The following is a 22,869-nucleotide window of genomic DNA, read 5'->3' on the forward strand; positions in this document are numbered from 1 at the left end:
ATATGTTTCGAAGACGATTCTGAATAAGAAAAGAGTTATTTTTGTGTATAGTCACTGATTTGAAAATTTATCCTAGTGGATTTTTTAAATGGAGGGAAGATGCAGCAAGGAGAAAAGTTTTGTCGCCGCTTCAAAAATGCACGGTGACTATCTGTCAATTGGCTCATGGAGGTTCCACCGACCAATTTGACGAGTACCTGCGAATGGGTAAAACAATTGCCCTCGAATGCTTATCCAACTTTTGTCAATACGTTATACAAATAGATGGAGGTGAGTACTTAAGAAAACCTAATGCAACTGACATCACTCGTTTGCTTGAAATGTATGAACAAAAGCATGGTTTCCAGGGATGTTAGGAAGTCTTAATTGCATGCATTTGGCCTGGAAAAATTGTCCGGCTGCTTGGAGGGCACAGTACACACGAGGCGATCATGGCTATCCAATAATTGTTCTTGAAACAGTCGCATCTAACGATTTGTGGATATGACATGCATTTTTTGGAGTTGTTGGATCTCGCAATGACATCAAGGTACTTAATGAATCACCTATTTTTAATGATGTCTTGAAAGGAAATGCACCGGAAGTTAACTTTATTGTGAACGGTACACAATATACAAAAAAGTACTTGTTAGTGAGAGCCCTAGAGTCGATCATGTGATGATTGTTGTATGGACTCGATGTATCATATTCCTATTTATAAATGCATTTCTTTATGGTTATTATACTTATTTGTATTGGTGCCAAATAACTGAGTATAATAGCGTCCTTGAGTAGAAGGTTGAATTGATTGGTTGAATTGATAATGAGATGATATAGAGAACACTACTCTTAATCATTCCTAGTAAAATATTAACATTCAGGGACAATGTTAATGCGATGAGACTAGCATGTAGGTCAATTCGATGACTTGATCTCACAAGTCATGGATATTAGATATCAAGTTGACACATGGGTATCCATTGGAGAATGTATACTGAATGACCCGCCATGAGAAAGTATCATGGATCGTTATATGAGTGTCATATACTTTCTCATGTGACTATTAATATGACTATCAGGCCTTGGACCTGAAGTCACCATGATTCCCTACATAAGGAGTTGCATACTTTGGCTTCGTCAAACGTCACCCGTAAATGGGTGGACTATAAAGGCGACTACTAGGTATGTAACAAATTATGCGGAGGGATGTGAGTGATGTAGAAGGGATCTATCCCTCCTATATGACGAGAGTGATATCATGATTCTTGATAGAGTGAGACCACTAAGTGCATAGCCATGCCCAAATAAGTCAATATGAGATATTGAGCTCATTTGATTAGAGTGAGTCTACTTGGAGTTCAAGACATAGATTGATTAGAGGATGACACGGTCTTTGCCTCAATTGATCAATTTAGATGTCAAGGATAGAAGAACATTGTCACATATTATGAGAGTCACAATTAGTAGTCACAATGGTGATGTTGGATCTCAACATTCTTGTAACTTGGATAGTAATGATGTGTTGCTAGATACCGCTCATTGCTTATGTTTCTAAATGGGTTTAGGAGCATTGCCAACATTACAAGAACCTATAGGGTCACACACAAAGGGCATTTAGATGGAGATTAGGTTCATATGATGGACCAAGAGGATTAGGTTCATGTGATGAACCAAATTGGATTAAGAGTAATCCAAATTAGACTAATTGAGTTGGACTCAATTTGATTCATGTGTTGAATGAGTCTAATTTAGATTATGATTCATTGAGTCAATTTAAACCAATGAATAGAGATTCATTAAATTAAATTGATTTGAATCAAAGGTTAGATTTGATCAACCATGGGAGATAAGAGGTCAAGTTTGACTTGACTTGAGAGGGAAGATGAAGGGTCAAGTTTGACTTGACTAAATGTCACCTCATTGTGACTTGGCATGGTCTGTTGGTTGCTACTCGGAAAACCTATAGGTTCCACTGTACAAAAATTTTGTACAAAGGTCTGAACCTTTTCCTAGCTACCATGTGTTCTTTTAAATTAAATTTTGGATCGCCTGCGGAACTTAACACGTTTGATCCAAAACTTAATCTATTTGTTCTTTTAGGTTTTGACTTGGATCTCCTGCGAAACTTAACACGTTCGACCCAAGTCTCCTTAAGTTATTAATTCAATTAAATATTAATTTCCATAATTGGTTCCCAGTACTGACGTGGCGAGGCACATGACCTTCTTGGATATGGGAGCAACCACCACCGACTAGACAAAACCTTTTATAGAAATCTAATATTTAATTTCCTAAAATAACTTTAGGTTAACCGAAGAGAACAATCAAATCATAAGGAAAAGAAAAAACAAAAGAACACAACATCGAAAAATATATTCGAAATTCTAGAACGTAAGCCTCTTTTATTTGGTATTATTTCCATAAATAACTAGTATGATGCGGAAAGAAAAATTACTAGTTATACCTTGTAGAAAAACCTCTTGATCTTCTACCGTATTTCTCTTCTAACCTCGAACGTTGTGTGGGGAACGATCTTTCGAGATGAGAAACCACCAACCACCTTCTCCTCCTTGCTAGGTTCGGCCACAAAGGAAAAGCTTCACCAAGGAAGAAAATCAAAACACTAACCAAGCTCCAAGAGATACTAGCTTTCTTTCCTTCTTCTTCTTCTTCTTCGAGTAGTATCCGGCCGCCACAAGAACTCCAATAGAAGAGGGAGATTCGGCCACCACAAGAGAAAGAGAAGGAGATGATGGCCGGCCACACCAAAGAACAAAAGAGGGAGCTAGAGAAAATAATAGAGGTTGTGTCTCATGAAGGCACCCTCACCCCTTCTTTTATATTCCTTGGCCTAGGCAAATTAGGAAATTTAATTACAATAAAATTTCCTTAATTTCCTTGACATGATTTAATTGAAAAAAAATAAAATAAAATTTCCCAATTAAATCTACATTGGCCGGCCACATCATTGGAGAACAAATTAGACAAGTTTCAATCAACAATTAAAACTTCCTAATTTGTTTCCAGAAAATTTTAAAAATTAAAATTTCTCTTTAAAAATCTCTACATGGTTAATAAAAGAAATTTCTATAATTTTAATTTTATCAACATGTGAATAATTTTTAAAGAGAAAATAAAATATCTCACCAATCTACAAATAAGGAAAGAGATCTAATCTCTTCCTTTAATCTTTTGTAAATTTTACAAGAGAGATAATTTAATTTTAATTCTCTTTAAAAAATTATTTATTCCACATAATAAAAATAAAAATTAAAATTCTTTTTAATTTATTTTGGCCGGCCCCACTAGCTTGGGTTCAAGCTAGGGCCGGCCACCCAATCTTATACCTAGGCCGGCCCTAGCTTGTTTCCCAAGCTAGCTTGGCCGACCCCTATTGGGTGGGTATAGAAGGTGGGTATAGGTGGGTATAGAACTCTACAAATAAGAGGCTACGATAGGGACCGAGAGGAGGAATTGGTTTTGGTCTCCCGATAAAATTAAGCATCCCGTGTTCGCCCCGAACACACAACTTAATTTTATCAATGATAATTCATTCCACTAGAAAACTATCATTGAACTACCGCACCAATCCCAAATTACATTTTTGGGCTCCTTCTTATTATAAGTGTGTTAGTCTCCCTGTGTTTAAGATATCGAATGTCCACTAATTAAGTGAGTTACTGACAACTCATTTAATTAATATCTAAGTCCAAGAGTAGTACCACTCAACCTTATTATCATGTCGGACTAAGTCCACCTGCAGGGTTTAACATGACAATCTTTATGAGCTCCTCTTGAGGACATTATCAACCTAGTATCTCTAGGACACAGTTTCCTTCTATAATCAACAACACACACTATAAGTGATACCATTTCCCAACTTATCGGGTTTATTGATTTAACGAACTAAATCTCACCCATTGATAAATTAAAGAAATAAATATCAAATATATGTGCTTGTTATTACATTAGGATTAAGAGCACACACTTCCATAATAACTGAGGTCTTTGTTTCTTTATAAAGTCAGTATAAAAGAAACGACCTCAAATGGTCCTACTCAATACACTCTGAGTGTACTAGTGTAATTATACAATCAAGATAAATTGATACTTAATTACACTACGACCTTCTAATGGTTTGTTCCTTTCCATTTTGGTCGTGAGCCACTGTTTATAATTTATAAGGTACCGATAACATCATCTTCTGTATGTGACACCACATACTATGTTATCTACAATATAAATTAATTGAACAACTACAAACAAATGTAGATAATTTGACCAAATGTGATTCTTTATTCAAAACAAATGTTTACAAAAGCTTAGGCTTTCAGTATACACTCCAACATGGTCGTCCAATGATGATGTTCTACATCATCAAGGCTATATCATTGTGTGCCACCTCATGAGGAAGACCAAGAGCCATGACTCTTGGTATTACATGGAGGTATAAAGAGCTCTAATAAGTGGTCGGCCACATTGATGGAATGAGAAAGGGTGCTTATTCAAGGTCTCTTATTCTTCCTCTCATTTTTTCTCTCCTTCTCCTCCATTGCCGAGACCTCTCAAGAGTGCTAGCACACTCTAAGTGGTACTTTCCACCTTTTGTCCGTGTGGATACGTGTAGAGGAGTGTACACTTGACACTCTACAAGATCCGACAACCATTTGGACAAGCGGGATAAGCGAAGGGCATCGCGACAAGGGTAATACTTCCTTTTCATGTAGATCTAAGGTAGATCTAGTGTAGACAAACATGTACATGAATATTTTATTTATCTTCGCACGGATCCGTGGTTAGCTTCAAGGTTTCCGTAACGCAAAAAGTGGTTTTTGCGGCTCGAAAGTTCTAACAGTACTACCTAACAAATGGTATATATCCAGAATGGGCCACTTTCGTCAAGAGTTTTTCCTGCCCTCAGGATCCGAAAAGAATGAAATTTAAGGAAAGACAAGAGGTTGCAAGAAAAGATGTCGAGCGGACATTTGGGGTACTCCAAGCTCGTTGGGCAATTATAAGAGGTCCATAGCGACATTGGTTTATGGATAAATGCAAAGAAACCATGTATACTTGCATTATTTTATACAACATGATTGTGGAGGACGAAGGTCATGCAATATCAATTTGGGATCGCGAAGAACAAGATACTATCACAGCGAATCATGGCTCAACCAATGAATTTGCTAAATACATTCGAAGAAATTCTGAGTTACGTGATATTCAGGTGTATCATCAGCTTCGTCATGATTTGGTTGAACACATCTGGGAAACATGCCATGGTGATAAGTAAACAACTAATTTATTATATATGAAATATTTAGTTATTCAATTTCGATTTTGTGAAATATTTGAACTCGTATGTTGTAGTTTTTTTTAAATGTGTACGCCCGATGTTGTATTGTTTTTGTTTAAATAAAATATTAATATTAAAATAATTATATTGAATAATTGTCAAAAAAAAAATTTATGAATAAATGATATATGAAATATATTAAAAATATATATTAATTTTATTTAAATGTAAAATTAGACGTAAGTTAATAAAATGGTTATGGACCCATAAATATTTGATCGATGAGATATTTGATTGTAAAGTTGAGGATATTTGAGAGTGAGATATTTGATGGGTGAGACTCATAAATATTTGGATGGTGAGATATTTCATTATGAGATTTGGAATATTTGAATAGTAGGATATTTGAAGAGTGATGTGGAAGTGGGGACCACAAATATTTAGGATAAATATTCTCAATCATATAGATGCTCTAATCTGGCGCCAAATGTTCGTCGAGCACCTCTACCACGAGTTCTTCAGCCCCTATAACCTTCATCAAATCATCCTCACAGTCTGTCCCAAGGTCTGAATGTGTAACAATGGTGGTGTCTCAATGGAATGGTATTTAAACAATAATTGTAAAAACTAGTGAATAATGAATCACATGACAGCACCTTGCCGTCGATATACACATGAAAAATGAGCATAGTAGATGTTGAATTCCAAAAGAAAATGATACATATGTTCCAGCTCAGGTTTAACTTTCAGGCAGCTCATTAGGTCTAACAATATGACATAGTTCTTTAATGTTATACCATAGTTGATGTGGATGGCCTTAGAAGTCTCCACGTGTACAAAGAAGATCAGTGGTCAAGCTGAGATAGAGGTCAAAATCAAGATAGGTCAATGGGATCACCCTCATTCGACTTACCCAAGATGTGTCATTCCACTATTCGGCTCAGTTTTTCCGAGATGAGGCATTGCTCCACTCCTCTTAGCCCCACTGATTATAAGACTATCCACTCGTCCTCGCCGATCCGACCACCTCACTTAGTTATCTCAGATCTGTCATTCTGAGTATCTTGCTCAGTCATCTCAGATCTGCCAATTCAACCCCCACCCATCTCAATCATCTCAGATCCACTAAGCTGACCATCCTGCTCAGTCCTCTCGGCTCTATCAACCAGACACTCTACTTATCCCCACTCGGCCTTATCGACTGTACACTTTACTCCTTTGTCTTAGCTTCACTAATCCAACACCCCTCCACTTAATAGTGTTGGTGCAATTATCCCTGGGTCAAAGTTGACCAGTTTGACTCAAGCTTGAATTTTGATGTTTGACAATATATGGAGATTGCAAATGTAATTATCCATTAGGAAAAATATTGGTACATGTCTCCTCTAGTTAAAGATTATCCGATTTGATGTAAGAGAGTAGTCAACTAGGTTAAGGTTGACCGGATACTTGATTGAAAAAGTTCTAACTGGAAGTTAGGTAAGGGCAAGAACAACGGGATGATTGGTAGAAGAAGAAAAACCAAGTGGGTCAATATTGACTAGACACTTGGTGAGGAAACCCTAGTAAGTGAAGTCTGGTGGGAAAATCCTAGTGAGTGAAGCTAGATGGTGAAAAGTCCTGATGAGTGAAGCTAGATGATTGGGAATCCTTAGTGAGTGAAGTTAGGTAGAGAGGAAACCCTGGTGAGTGAAGCCGAGTGAAAAAATCCTAGTAAGTGAAACTAGATGATGAAAAGTCCTAGTAAGTGAAACTAGATAATTGGGAAGCGCTAGTGAGTGAAGGTAGGTAGAGAGGAAACCCTGGTAGTGAAGTCAAGTGGGAAAATCCTAGTAAGTGAAGCTAGATGGTGAAAAATGTCGGTGAATGAAGCTAGACAATTGGGAAGCCATAGTGAGTGAAACTAGGTAGTGAAGAAACTCTGGTGAGTGAAGCTAGGTGGTAAAAAATCCTTGTGAGTGAAACCGGACATTAGAAAATCTAGGTGGGTCAAAGGTTAACCAGAACCTGGTGTTTGAAAGTTTAAGTGGGTCATGGAGGACATGACACTTGGCACAAGAAGAAATCCCAGGTGGGGCAGAGGTTGATTGGATATCTGGTGTTTGGAAGTCCAAGTGGATTATGGAAGACCATACACTTGGCATGAGGAGAAAATCCAAATGGGTCAAAGTTGATCGGACACTTGGTGTTTGGAAGTCCAAGTGGGTTATGGAGGAATGGACACTTGACATAAGGAGAAAAGTCTAAGTGTGTCAAAGGATTGATCGGACATTTGGTGGAGAAGATCCAGTAGGTAACGGGCGACCGAATGATAGGCAATGAGGAGTGCCAACAAGTCACAATTGACCAGATATTGGGTAAGGGAATCCTACACTTAGATAAAGCAAGTTAGGGTTGGGCAATCAATTGGCCTAAAGCTAATCGATTAGGAGGTTATTGAAAGAATACAGAAAGAGCCTGAATTGATTGGTTAATTAATTGAGTCGAGTCTAATCGATTGGACCGATTGATTAGGGCCAGAAAATTTACGAAGAAGAAAACAATACTGAATCAATTGGCCCAATCGATTCAGCCTCTGCTAATCGATTGGGCCAATCGATTAGGTAGTGCTTTATCGTGACGAGAGAGAATCAATTAAGGCAATCGATTAAAAAGGCTTAATTGATTAGGATAATCAATTAAGACTTTTTTGTGAGTGAACGGAGAGTTAGTTGTGGAATTGATTAAGTAATCGATTAAGGCTCTCTAAATCGATTGGGATGGTTCACCAATCGATTAGAGTTTGAAAAAAAAATATTTTACAGATGTTCGGCGGTCAGATGATATGACAATCGATTAGGGAAAAGTTGAATCGATTCGGAGACATTGAGTGAACCCTAGAAAAGGGTCTTCATGATAGATTGAAGACATCTCTTGACAGAACACTCATCGCTAGTTCTTGGGAGTTCTTGCTGTTGCATTTTCATCTATCAAGAGGTAGATTCGAGCAACAAGAAAAAAGCAAGCTAAGATTTCATTATTGTAATCTCGTGTAAGATTTCATTGTATTTGTTCTTGCTCTTCTTCTTGTATTTCTTTGTGTTGTAACCTCGTACGAGGCTTCACCTCCAGATTGTTTCCGAGAAAAAGTATTTTCATAGTGTTGATGTGTACACTGTGTAAATCCTTGGATTAGTAACCTTAATGAGATGGATATCAAGTAAATTCTTATGTTAACATTTGAGAGTTGTTTGTTTTAAGTTTTCCGCTTCAAGATCATCTTCAACGAAGCAAAGTGAGCAATTCCAACCCCCCCCCCCCCCCCCCCCCCCTCACACCAGCTCCCCCTTCGTCCTAACAAACAAATAGGTTCATACCATTTGATCCAACTATCTCACTATCATATAGGCTGACAGCACGTGAGACAACACGTGGGCTGACATAGCACGTTGAACAATATGTGGGATAACACGTGGGTTGTCAGAGCACGTGGAGCAGTATGGTCGACATAGCGTAACCCTACATGATTTTTTACAATATAAAACATGAGTAACATGACCTTTTGATTCGATGATGTGATATTTTTTCTACAAGAATGTCATATCTCATCAATTAATAGCTAGAGAGATATCATGTTTCTTTTTTGCATCATGGATATAAAAGGAGTCTCCTTACGAATATGCAAACGTGTAAACACACTTACAAACCACCACAACTTCTAATCATTATTGTTCTTCTTCTCTATCTCTCCTATCATATACTTGATTTGAACATCAGAATAGATATGTCAGAGTACTCTAACCTCTATTCTAACTCTTTTTCTTTTCCTCTCAGGCTTTGCAGGATTTCCTCATGGTCCGACTTTCACATCCTCTCTCTTTGGGGCATGGATCTTCTGGACCAGGAATTCCTGGACCACACAGATAGTATAAACCTCTCCCTCACGTGCAAAGCACGTGCACACGCCAACGCCCAAAAAAAGCCCTAGCCTCTTCCAACTCCAACGTCGCCTCCCTCCCTCCAGCGGCACTTCTCTCCCGTTGCCCTAGGGTTTTGATCCAAGTATGCCGAATAACAAGGGAAAGGGAGGGAAGAACCGAAAGAGGGGCAAGAACGAAGCCGACGACAAGAAGCGCAAGCTGGTCTTCAAGCCCTAGCCATTTCCGAAGCCGACGACGAAAGGGAGCCACTGTAGCATTGCCTATTCCCGAAGCCACAACAAGCCTTTATCTCCATCATGTCTCTCACCTCCACTTTTTCCAGCACGCCCCTTTGGCGTGGTTTTCTAGAATGATCCTACGACTATCGTTGCTTTTAAGTTTACGGCCGACGCCAGCTACTTTAAACTGCATCGCTTGATGGGTGCTAATGACGAGGCCCTCTATACTCCTCTTGATAGCTAAAAATATCCTTCTCCTTCCGCTTTACTGAACTTTTCATCTCAAGAGTAATCCTTCCTCTTGTTTTTGGTACCGACTGTGCTCTGCCCCTTGTGTTTCGCGTTTGCACCATCTCATGGATTCCCCTGCACCTACCTACACTCCCGGAGTTTCGACCTTCACTTGCGTGGATCTAGATGATCTTCGCTTATCCTATGAAATTCCCATGGCCATGCATATCATTATTCCTTCTGAGGTCCATAGGATCTCTTCCCCTCCGGCAGGGTGCGTGACTTTCTTCAAAGAGCAGTTTGTTGTCGGCCTCCGCTTTCTCATTCATCCTTTCTTCTCCAAAGTGAGTCGTTATTTTCGCATCCCTCTTTGTCAACTTACCCCTAATTCCCTGAGGTTCTTGTTTGGATTCATCCTCCTCTGCGAAGTGTGTGACATATCCTGGACTCCCTGCTTATTCCACTACTTCTTTACCCCTCGCCATCACAATAAGGGTCTTTTTCGTCTCCAAGCCCGCACTCGAACTACATTCTTTGTTCTCCTTCCATCTTTAGACTCAGAGTGGAAAGAGAAATATTTTTTCCTGCACTTTCCCCTGGCCGTAGAGTAGCCCACCCAATGGCGCTCAGCTCTTCCTCCGACACCACATCTAGGAGACTTTCAGACAAACCCTAACTTTACATAGGCCTCTGCACAATTGGGATGTTGGCACTTAGACCTGCTCAGGTTGCTGACAAAGGGCGTGATATTTCTATTCAGGCTAAACCGTATCTCTTCAAAGCTACCCCATTCGTTAGGTAAGGCTTACCCTACCCCGACTGGCCTTCGTCCCTCTACTATGATTTTGATGCTTTTCTTGCAGCAAATACTCTGGCTCGAACGTCCCTGATCAAGACTCTTCCCTTGAGCAATTTGGAAATAAATCGCAGGGGACGCATAATACTAGATAGGAGGGGTCTCTCACACTTAGCTCCCCTTCCCATAGGGGCAACCGCCTCAACTGCTCCTCAGCCGATCGACCGAGCAACCTCGCACGCCCGCTCCGTTCCTGAGCCTTCAAGGCATGCTCCTCCTGTACCTCTTGTTCATCAGCCCCGAACTCTATCAGAGGAGTCAGATTCAGATGAGCAGCCACACCTACGACGGGCCAGATACTGACCTATGAGACCCAACCTGGCATCCGAGGCCCCGACTGTCGTTCTATCGTCACGACCAACCTCCACTTCCATTCCAGATCCACAACCCCCAAGTGATCCTATCAAACCGCCTCGAACCAAGGCTGGAGCTGAGCGAGGGAAGGCCCCGGTGGTTAAAGAAGAAATTAACCCTGGTGGCAATATAGATCCAGCGCCCCGGTCAGACCTTCTCCTCAATCTACCGCTTCCTCTCAACCTAGCCCTTCCATTCGTCCTGGGTCTAACCCTTCTTCCTCTGGCCCTTCTACTCAACCAGAATATACTTCTGCCTCACCCGATCCCTCTACTCAGCAAATATCTACTTCTACCCATCCGGGCCCGAGTGGGACTCCTCCAGACTCTTTCCGGACTCGATATTCCCACTTCCGTGCCACTCTGCCCACAGAGTGGGGATTGCGTCGCTATCCCGCCGCTCCTACTCACGTTATCCTATTGCGGGGTCAATTAGCCACTCAATGGGAGCACACCATGCAAGCAATGGACACCTATGCCTTGCTTGGCCTGGTGGACCTGGCCTCTGAGACTGCCACTATGGTAAGCTTCCGCTCTCTCTTGCGGCTATGCTCCTCCTATTTTGTCTTTCTGTTCTCACTCATCCGTGATTATGAATAGATGTTCGCCCAGTCACTCCGCTTAAATCAGACATTTCTGCACATACATCGGTTTAATAAGATCTTAAAGGATCGAGTTGCAGACCTGGAGTCTCAAATCTCTGACCCTGCTGTAATCGTGTCCAGACTTAAGGCGGAGGTGGCGACCTTGAAGAAAGTGAACGCCTCTCGGGAACAGACCTTGGAAGAGGCCCAGTTAGAGATCATCCATCTCTGAGATTCCAAGAGCAGGCTTGAAGTTCTCTTGTAGACATATGAGGCTAAGTGTCAAGAGGCTCAATCAGAGCTAACTCAACGATCTACAGCTCTGGAGGACTTCAAGCTTACACATAAGCAAGAGATGGATCGTACGACCCAATAGTTGAACTCCCAGGACCTACTTATTATGGACCAGAGACGGGATCTGGAGTCTCAAGCAACAGAGTTGTCTCATGCTTAGTCTGCCTTATTGAGCTCCGTTATTACCTTGGAGACCTATAAGGCTGGGGAGAACGACCGCCTGTAAGCGAGCCGAGAAAAATATTTACACTCCTCAGAGTTTGGCTCACAGGTGTGGGATCGCTTTGTCAAGTTCGTGGCCTACGGTGCAGTAGGGGCACTCCAGGAACTCGAGGAGAAAGAGTATCTGTCCTCTGACTCTCCTACCGATTTTTTGGATCATCTTCGGATCCTGAGAAAGATGTCTGACGATGTATTTGCGGAATTCAAATAACTTGTGTATGAATATATTATTATACTATATTAATGTTCACTATTGTTGTGGCTACTTTCTTTTTAGATTTTATGCTTTCTCTTTAGTCTTAACTCAGTGGAGCCTGAGCTGTTTAACCTGAGCAAGCGGGCCTAATCGGGTCTTAAAGAAGATTCACGAGTGTTCTAAACCAAGGTATCCCGACCTGCCATTTTATTATCGACCGGTCATATCTTCCCGATCTTAAGTCTTACAAAGTATTAACTTAAGTACGATAGGACTGGAGGTAGTTAGCACTCCAGGGATAGTCCAGTTTCTTACCTTGAGCGTCTTGCATATAGTAGGCACCCTACGCTAACCTTTTTAACAACTTTATACAAACCGTCCCACTGAGATGCCAATTTGGTTACCTCCCCTACGGGTTTTATCCTCTTCCACACTAAGTCCCATTCTCCGAAGAACTGGAGAATCACCTTCTATCGTAATTCTAACGCATCCTTTGCCAATATGCAGTTAGGCGAGTAGCTGTCTGTTCGCGAATTTCACTGATCAAATCCAACTCTAAAAGTCGCTGCTTGACATTTCTTTCGTCATATAGCAGTCTTCTAACTGTGGGCACCCCAACCTCTATAGGCACCACAGCCTCACCACTGTAAACCAGGTGAAATGGGGTGAGTCCTATGCTTTCTCGTGGAGTCGTGCGGTAGGCCCAGAGGATGCTGGCCAACTCTTCTAGCCAATCGCCTCCAACATGATTCAGTTTGACTTTCAACTCTCAAACTATCTCCCTATTAGTAACCTCTATCTGCCCATTTCTTTGAGAATAAGCCATGGATATGAAGGTCTGGGTTATGCCAAATCCTTGACACCATGCCTGGATCTTGCAGCCTTGGAACTATTTTCCGTTATCTGAAACCAACTTGTGCGGTATTCCAAATCAACAGAAGATATTTTTCCATAAGAATTGAATAACGGCTCCTTCAATAATCCTGGTCAGGGCTTCTGCTTCCGCCTATTTAGAAAAGTAGTCCACTGTTGTGAGCAAAAATCGTTTCTGATCTAGTGCCATCGGGAATGACCCCACAATATCCATGTCTCATTGGTCAAAGGGGCATGAGATTATTGAGGTTTTCAGCATGTCGATCAGTCAATGGGTCAGGTTCTGATGTTTTTGGCAAGATAAGCAAGTATTCACCAGTCTTTGAGCATCTTTTTGTAGAGTGGGCTAGAAATACCCGGCCAGTAATACTTTTTGGGCCAGCGTCCTTCCACCTGCATGGTTACCGCAACATCCCTGATGTTTTTCTTGCAAAGCATACTCCACCTCCTCCGTTCCTAAACATTTGAATAGCGGTCTAGAAAATGCTCGCTTATACAGCTAGTCTCCGATCAGGGTATACATATGAGCTCTTTTCCTGATCAACCTGACCTCCTCCAGATCAGTAGGCAGGACACCCTGTTGAAGATAAATGATCATCGGGCCCTCCAATCGATTGACTCCTCCATATTGTTTTGCAGGTCTATCTGAGCTATTAGGAAGGTCTGAGCTATCGACCTGTCCAACACCCAAGTAGTCAAAGAGCTGGCCATTTTAGCTAATTCATCAACTCTTTGGTTATCTTCTCGAGGAATCTTAGTCATTGTGACTTCTTTGAAATCCTCTTTCATCTTCTCATAGGCTTCTCGGTATAACTACAGCTTGTCACTGTTAACTTCAAAGTTGTCAGCTACTTGCTGAGCCACAAGCTGAGAATCTGAATAAACAACTACCCGAGTGGCTCTGACATGCCGAGCTTCTTGCAATCTTGCCAATAATGCTTCGTATTCCGCCTCATTATTCGTGGCTATAAAATTTAACATGATAGCCAGCTGCAGGACATCTTTCTGAGGGGATATTAGGAGGATCCCGACTCTGCTTCCTTGTTTGGTGGTTGATCTATCTACATAGACCTTCCAAGTTTTTTCAGAATCCGTTTGATGGACTTCCATTAGAGAATTTACTAGGGCCTGCACTTTGATTGCCATTCGGGCTGGTATTATATATCATATTCTCCCAGTACAGTGGCCCATTTAATGAGATGACTTGCTACATCCACATTATTAAGAGTCTTACCCATAGTGCTATTGGTCAGGACTGTAATGGGGTATGCCAGGAAATAAGGTCTTAAGCGGCGAGCCATGAGTACCAATCCGTAGACCAATTTTTCTAGAACCATGTAACGGGACTCGACCCCTTTCAATAAGTGGCTGAAGAAGTACACTGGTTGTTGTACATCATCCTGCTCTTTTACCATCACCGCCCCCATGACCTCAGGGGTGGATGACAGATAAACTCATAGCGGCTCTCCAGCAATAGGTTTGAACAATGAGGGTAAGATCTCCAGGTGCTTTTTTAATTCTTCGAAGACTTGGCTGTATTCTTCGTCCCATTGAAACTTGGCTGCTCTCCTAAGCACTTTGAAGAGCTCTATCTGTAGACCGGGATATGAACCTGGACAGTGCAGTTATTCTACCCACCAACTTCTGAGCTTCCTTTAGATTCTGAGGCGCCTTCATATCTCGAAGTGCTCGGACCTTCTCCGAATTAGCTTTAATTTCTCGTTCAGTGACAATGTATCCCAAGAATCCCCCCTTGAACTCCCAGACCATACTGTCGCAGGTTTCTTCTATATAAACAATCAAATTTATGGCTAGAGTGCATTTGATGAGGATGTCATCCACATAGACTTCCACATTCCGCCCTATTTACTCCCGGAAGATCTTATCCATCATCCTTTGGTAGGTAGCTTCGGCATTCCTCAACCCAAAAGGCATGACAGTATAACAGAAGGTACCATCTGTCTTAATGAAGCTGACCTTCTCCTGATCTTCCTGCGCCAGAGGGATCTGGTGGTATCCTTGATAAGCATTGAGCATGCAAATCCTCTCGCAACCCGAGGTCGAGTCCACCATCTGGTCGATCTTGGGTAGTGGGTAGAAGTCCTTAGGGATGGCACGGTTGAGATCTCGGAAGTCGATGCAGATTCTCCACTTATTATTGAGTTTAGCCATCAGAACCACATCAGAGAGTCAGGACGGGAATTGTACCTCTCTAATGTGACCTACTTTCCTGAGCTGATCCACCTCAGCTCGGATGATCTTATTTTACTATGCCGAGAAGTTCCTCTTCTTCTGTTTGACCGGTCGGGAATTAGGCAGAAGGTGTAATCTGTGTTCAGCCACCTCGGGCTTGACCCCAGGTAGCTCTTCAGGGGACCAAGCGAAAACGTCCCTATAACGAGTCAAGCATTGGACCAGGTCCATCTTGAGTTCGATGGGCAGGTTTCTTGATATGCAGGTGAGGCTCTCCGGCCGTTCAGGATAGAGCTGGACCTCCTCCCAAGGGATGAGCTCCTCTGCTATAGGCAAAGGCTCCTTTTGGATGACGTGGTTCCTGCCATCTTGGGTTCCCTGAGCCTTGCAAGCCTCCACCTTTACCATGTTGATGTAACACCTGCAAAAGACTAATTGCTCACCTTTAACCTCCCCGACCTAGTCTCCGACAGGGAATTTGATCTTCTGATGAAAAGTGGAGACTGCTGTCCGAAACTCGTGCAGTGTCGGTCTCCCTAAGATGGCATTGTATGAGGACGGCGAATCCACCACTATGAAGGTACTTCTCCGCGTCCTCACCAGGGGCTCACTACCCAAAGATATGACTACCTTGATCTGGCCCATGGGTCGTACTTCATTATCGGTGGAATCGTATGATAAAGTAGCCACGGGCTGGAGTTCACTGGTGTCGATTTGCATGCCCTCAAATGCACTCTTGAACAACACGTTAATAGATCTTCCGGTATCAATGAAAACTCTAGTCACGCGACTATTGGCGATGACGGCTTTGATTATTAGGGCATCATCATGAGGAAGCTCCTGCCCCTCCAGGTCTTGCGGGCCAAAGCTGATGATGGGCCCTGTAGCTTGCTCCCAGCTGCATCCTACAACATGTATCTCTAGGCGCGGCTCGTAAGACTTCCGAGCCCTAGCGGAGTCTCCATCTGTGGGCCCTCCGGAGATCATAGCAATCTCATGGATGACCGCGTTTTCCCTGTTTTCCTCCTCCGCGACCTTTGCTTGCTCTCTACCCTGACCTGGTTGCTGGCTTCCCTGACTTGCATTTTCGAGCAGAGGCATACCTGCCTGGCCTGTTGTCGCATGCAGTAGGCTGATTGGTCAACAGCCTTTGAAGCTTGGGCGCGATTTCAGGTGGAGGTAGGCCAAGTTCGGCTGCGCGCCGAGAGTCACGAGCGAACTGGACGTAATTTCCAATAGAATGAGTGTGGGACCGGTGGTAAGTGCAATAGCAGGGCTCCCACTGACCAAGCCTTGGGGCTTGGACAGTTGTCACACATGGAGCTAACCTGGGATCCTGACGGGAGGGAATGGTGGTCGGGCATCCCGGGTACGCAGAAGAGGCTAAGCTGGTGGTTGGAGTGGCCTCCTCTCTGGTTTATTGGCCGGAGTAGGTGCCTTGTCCATTTTCCGTCGAGCCGCCTGAGCTTCTTCTACACTGATGTAATTGACGTCCCTCCCTAACATCTCATCAAAGTTCTTCATGGGATCTCGAATGAGATCTCAGATGAACTCCCCTTCTACTAGTTCATGAGAGAAGGCGCTTATCAGTATTTCAGAGGTAGCGAACAGAACGTCCTGTGCCACCTGATTGAAGCGCTTGATATAGCTTCTCAAGGGCACAGTCGACCCTTGCTTGAGGGCGAAGAGACAGTGGTCTGTCTTCTAGTACTTCTTGCTGCTAGCGAAGTGACACAGAAAGATAGTCTTGAAATCATGGAAACAGGTGATGGACCCGTTCGACAATCCATCGAACTATTTATGTGCCGAGCGAGATAGAGTATTCAAGAACACTCGGTATTTAATGACGTCGTTGTATTGGTGCAACAATGCCGCGTTCCGGAACTTGCGGAGATGATCCTTCGGATCCTTACTTCCATCGTACTCTCCAATGATCGGGGGCTTGTACCCCTTCAATAGTTTCTCCTTTAGTACATTTAGAGAGAATGACACTTGCTCATCAGGTTCCCCTCGGCGCTCCTCCCTGAAGACTATAGTTTGCCCCTTCTTTGAGTCCCTGTGCGAGGAGCTTTCTGCCATAGAGGCCTACGATTGCTCTTTCTTATTATAGTAGTCCGGGCACTTATGGTAGTAGTTTGGGACCGGTTCCCGATAAAAGGCCAAGGGGAACTCCTCGGGCTGTTTCCTCTTAGACCCTCTGTCCTAAACATGAGTCGGATCCTTGGAAATGACAAGCATTTTGTATAGTCACGAAGCAGTGGTCTGTTTTTCGGAAGTCGCTCGCCTCTTGGCCTCCTTGAATAGTTCGTATTCCCCTGCCATCATGGTCATGTTGATTCGTCCGATGTCCTCCATCTTCACGCTCCATAACAAGTGAAGAAATTTCCCACAGACGACGTCAAATTGATCCTGTCCGGAATCTGAGTCAGACGGAAGTCGGATGAGTTGTTACTAGTGTTAATGGAGAGGCAACTGAGACACCTTTCTAGTATGAGTCCACCAGAATGGACCCCCACATGGCGCTGACGAACGACGATGACTGAGTCGGCAGTACCTGATCTCTGCGCATACTCGGACAAGCACACGGGACGTTAGAGGCTAGAAACTAGGGAAAAAGTCTCTGGAGCAGATCCTCCGATGCTCAAGTTAGGTACTTTTCCCCCAGAAATACAGTATATGAAAGAGAAAGAAAACTAGAAGACAAGTGCAAATGTGCGAGAGAGTGTACTTGCCCAAGGGAGAGGACCTCCCTTTTTATATGACAGTGCGTATCTCTGGAAGCTGATCGATGTCAGAGAATGTCGAGTGTCAGGACCTGTCGGATGATGGATGACACATGACATCCTCTTGTAGACTGAAAGAAGGTTCCATTCGCAGATGACCGTAGACCGTTGGAATATTCTCTGACACTCAGCAGCTATTCTCTGACAGACGGTTACGATTCCCTGACCTTGTTGATATATATCACCTTCTGTCCTGACCGGGTATGAATAGGGCAGCTCAGGATGATCTATCAGGTATAACACTGGCCCAAACCTTGGGGGCCGAGAGCTGTGGAGAGATCGTCCAAGAGCCGACCGAGAGTTGACTGACTGAGAGTTAACTTACTGAGATAACTAGGCCTGGATATAACCAAGCCGTGAGAACCTGACCAGTCAGATCTAGGTCGGGTATCACCCCAACTACCTACCATGTCTTAGACCAAGGTGTCTCAGATATGAAGTCTTGGTCTATGAGAATCCGTTCGGGAACCATGTTACTGACATCGTCCCATGGTCCTACTTTTTTTTCCCTTACTTGCTAACGATCACGTCCCCTTAATTTTTGACTGTCACATTATTTTTTTTTATTTTTATTTTTTTATAATTTTTAACTGTCTAATTTTATCAGACCCACTATTATCACAAGTGAAATCGAAATGGCACAGTCCGCGATGACAAACCCGTTCTTACCAACCATGATTTAAAAGCATCACAGAAAGCCAAGCCGATTCATTTCCGTCACGGAACTCGACTCAATCTGTGCTGGAAACCCGTTCGGTTTTAGAAAAGACGTCTTTGCTGGCCTCATATGCTCCACTGACGACATCACTTCCGTCATCACCCCGCCGCCAAGTGCGACCCCTTCGTACATCTCCGACTCCAACTATAAATCGACACCGACGACGAGCGCCCTTTCGTCAAGACACAACGATTCCTCTTTCGAACGCATTGGGAGATCGAATTTCCAGTAACAGTTAGTAATGGCGGACGTGAAGCTCATCGGCTCAGCGCTAAGTCCCTACGTGCTACGAGCGATGATTGCTCTGAGCCTGAAGAAGTTGGAGTACGAGTTGCTGCAAGAGAAGTTCGGCGAGAAGAGCGAGTTGCTCCTCAAGTCGAATCCCATCTACAAGAAGATCCCCGTCCTCATCCACCACGACCGCCCCATCTGCGAGTCGGCCGTCATCGTGGACTACATCGACGAGGTCTGGCCAAAGTCCGGCTGGGGCGCCATCCTCCCAGCTGACGCCTATCACCGCTCGCTCCACCGCTTCTGGACCTTCTACATCGACGACAAGGTTAGCTAGCTAATCAATTAGTTTTCGTCTATTGTTATGGGCAAAATCCCGAAACAGAATATCCGTATATATAGTTGATTTAATTTTGCCGTGAATTTCTCTTATATTTTGTTTGCTAAATTGATTATTCTGCGCCTACAGTGGTTCCCGTCGTTGGTCGCCGTGGGTAAGGCTGAAACAGAGGAAGCCAAGGCGGAGGCGGTGGAGCGGGTCCGCGCAGGGCTTCTGCTTCTGGACGAGGCCTTCGTGAAGCTGAGCGAAGGGAAGGCCTTCTTCGGCGGCGATCGCGTTGCGTATCTCGACGTCATGTTCGGGTGCTTTGCGAATTGGATCAAGGCGGCGGAGGTGTTGGTGAGCGTTGAGCTGCTGGATGAGGCGACGATGCCGGCACTGCACGGGTGGGCGGTGAGGTTCCGCGAGCACGAGGCGGTGAAGGAGGTGATGCCGGATAGCGGGAAGGTGCTTGAGTTCTTGAAGATTCTTCAGGCAAAGTGGAAGAAGGACGCTGCCGTCGCAAAGAATTAGGAGAATAAACAGAATATGTGAGATCGGTGAGAATGAATAAGGCAACCCATGCCCTTTTAATTTGCTTTGATTAATATTGTCTGTTTGAATTTTTCTGGTTTGAAACAATTTAATATTTGTGCTCTCCCGTCCTCACTGTACTACTACTTTTCTAAGAAAATCAATTAATTTTGATATGCTGCGCTTTGACGCTGTTGAGCGACTGAGTTAGTCGAGCGTCCGGATATGATTCAGGTATCCCGAGTGTCGGTGTCTGTGTCAGAGTCGGAGCGTCCAAGTTACTTGGAGGTCATTTTACATTTGATCTTCTATATGTATACAACTTACACTCTTGCTGAAAATTGTTTATTTGTCCTCGGTAAAAAAAATAAAAAAACATCTCTAATTATTAAAATTATTAATAGTACGCTCATTCATAAAAAAAAATTAAAATTATTAATTATCCAGAGCCCTGTTTTTTCACTGTTGAGGTGCTTGTTAGAATTGCTCGACGTCTTGGATGTCTCTTCTAGGTGATCCATTCAGTTATTGATAACACCTATTGTTCAGAGACAGTGATTGTTATCTGAACCCCTGGTTAGCTGCTTGACGTATCCCCTAACTATACCTATAACACTCTTGAGTGCTATGGGTTACTGTCTCGTGATAAGTGTAAAAAGGCTCGACCTATTGATGAGACTCGGCGAACAGTACCCGATCGACTTCCACATATTGTACAATGTTAGGCCTCTACTCGTGTTGATGTTACTAGGTCCCGCTCTAGATCCTTTGTGTGGAAGAGGAGGGAGAGGAGCTCGGCGTTCCAAAGCAAGGACAGGAGTAGGTGTCGCTATCTTCTTTTCCAAGCAAACTGGGCCTCCTCCATATTGATGTACTTGATCGCTCTTCCAAGCATATGGTCGAAGTCCCTAGGAGGCTTCTTAATTAGGGACTGAAAGAAGTCCTCATCTATGAGTCATTAGAAGAAAGTGCTCACTAGAATCCCTGAAGTGGTCGAAAGAACGTCCATGGTCACTTGGTTAAACCGTTTTACCTCAGTGCCTCCTTGGGCCCTTACTTGAGGGAAAATAAACTCAGCGTGGTCTTGTGGTATCGGTGGCTACTGCGAAATGATGGAAGAATGTCTTGCAAAAATCTTTGAAGCAGCAATGGAATATGTAGTTAGTCGATTGAACCATCTTTGTGTTGAGCCAAAGAGAGTAGTAAGGAACACTCGACACTTGACATCATTCGTGTATTGATGGAGGATAACTGTATTTTCAAATTTGAGTAGATGGTTCTCTGGGTTGGTCGCTCCTCCATATTCTCCTATCGCTAAGGGTCGGAAATGACCATCTATTAATTAATCCATCTGTTAATCAACTCTATCACATATCAATATTAGCTATCTATTAATTAATCCAATGATTCCATCGAACCCATCATGAATCAACCATACTTAATTCATCTCAATAAGAATGGATTAATCTCATTCATAATTAATCACAACTATATTGGATCTATTATCCTTAATCATTCTATAATCCAATTAGGTTAATTATGGCTAATCATTTCACAATCAAAGTAGACTAATTATCCATAACCCTTACATTATCAAATTGGACTAGCCTAAGCAGTTGTAGTAAGCAAAGTCTACCCAACTTCTGCTGCTCTAATATTTCTATCAGTTGTAGTAAGCAAAGTATACTTCTAAAATCTATATTGTACACTATCAGTAGATCCCCTAATATCTGTATAGTGCATCTAGACTATCCATCTGTCCGAAGGTGGAAAACTATACTAAAATAGAGCTCCTTACGGTGAGGTAAATAGTGAATCTCTATCTAAAATGATATTTAGTTGTAAACCAAGAAGTCTGATAACCTCTCTGTAGTATAACTCTACTAATCGATCCAATGGGTCCATTCTACGGATCGGTAGAAAGTGAGCAGATTTGATTAACCGGTCATCTATTACTCAAATTGCATCATGTCCTCTCCGTGTCCTGGTAGCCCCACAACAAAGTCCATCGTAATATGTTCCGATTTCCATTCCAGAATTTATATCTTCTAGAGTAAACCAGCTGGCCTCTAATGTTTAGTCTCCACTTACTGACATACTAAACACCGAGTTACAAAATCCTTAATGGCTTTCTTTGTGTTGTTGCACTAATAGGAATGCTTCAAGTCTCTATACATTGGGTATCACCTGGATGTATTGCAAATCCATATTGATATGCTTCCTAGAGTAAATCCTCATGGAAAGAATATGACCCAAGAACACACAATCTCCTACGATAATAAAGAATCTCATTCTCATCTAACGAGAACTCTGTCTAAGGTTAAACTCTTTCTGGATAACCGAGTGCTTAGGGCTCCTATGATTAGTGTAAATCTCAAAAGTGATTACATACAAATAATATCTTCAAATTTTTAACACGAAAATGATAGCTGCTAACTCTAATCAAGAATAGAATAATTCTTCTCATGATCTTTCAACTGTCGAGAAGCATATGATACTACTCGTTCGTGTTGCATCGGAACTGTACCTAATCCTTGATACGATGCATCTATGAAGAATACAAATCCGTCTTCACCAAATGATAATACCAAAATGGGTGCAGTTATCAACTTTTGCTTAAGCTCCTAAAAGTTAACTTTGCAAGTCTCTATCCAGGTAAATTTCATTCCCTTCCTGGCCAGTCAAGTCAATGACATAGTAATGCTGGAAAAAACCCTCAACAACTCTACGATAATATCCAGCCAATCCTAAAAAGCTGTGAACTTCCTGTACCGACTTCGGCTATTCCCAACTAGTAACATACTCTATTTTATATGAGCCCACTAATATACCTATACTAGAAATAATGTGTCCCAAAAATTTCACAAAAATAGCCAGAAAGTGCATTTATCGAACTTCGCATAGAAATGTTCTCACCAAAGCTTCTCTAAAACTATGCAAAAATATTGTTCGTGATCCACCTCGAATCGGGAATATATCACTACACTGTCAATGAAGATAATGAAACTGATCTAAATACCCTTGGAATACATAGTTCATCAAGTCCATGAAAATATCTACAACATTAGTAAA

General features: G+C 42.6%; 1 protein-coding gene across 1 annotated transcript; it reads left to right on the forward strand.

Moving 5' to 3' along the window:
* Positions 1-18,879: 18,879 nt before the first annotated feature.
* On the forward strand, positions 18,880-19,973 carry LOC122027129 (glutathione S-transferase U17-like). The gene is made up of 2 exons (XM_042585989.1): positions 18,880-19,272; positions 19,414-19,973. The coding sequence occupies exons 1-2, from the start codon at positions 18,955-18,957 to the stop codon at positions 19,795-19,797; spliced, it is 702 nt and encodes a 233-aa protein (XP_042441923.1). The 5' UTR covers positions 18,880-18,954; the 3' UTR covers positions 19,798-19,973.
* The last annotated feature ends 2,896 nt before the right edge of the window (positions 19,974-22,869 follow it).

The sequence above is a fragment of the Zingiber officinale genome, chromosome 10A (genome assembly GCF_018446385.1).
Source record: "Zingiber officinale cultivar Zhangliang chromosome 10A, Zo_v1.1, whole genome shotgun sequence".
NCBI lineage: Eukaryota > Viridiplantae > Streptophyta > Magnoliopsida > Zingiberales > Zingiberaceae > Zingiber > Zingiber officinale.

Coding starts and splice junctions, on each gene's coding strand:
- LOC122027129 (XM_042585989.1), top strand. CDS start 18,955: ATGGCGGACGTGAAGCTCATCGGCTCAGCGCTAAGTCCCTACGTGCTA. Junction 19,273..19,413: donor CCTTCTACATCGACGACAAG/GTTAGCTAGCTA, acceptor CTGCGCCTACAG/TGGTTCCCGTCGTTGGTCGC.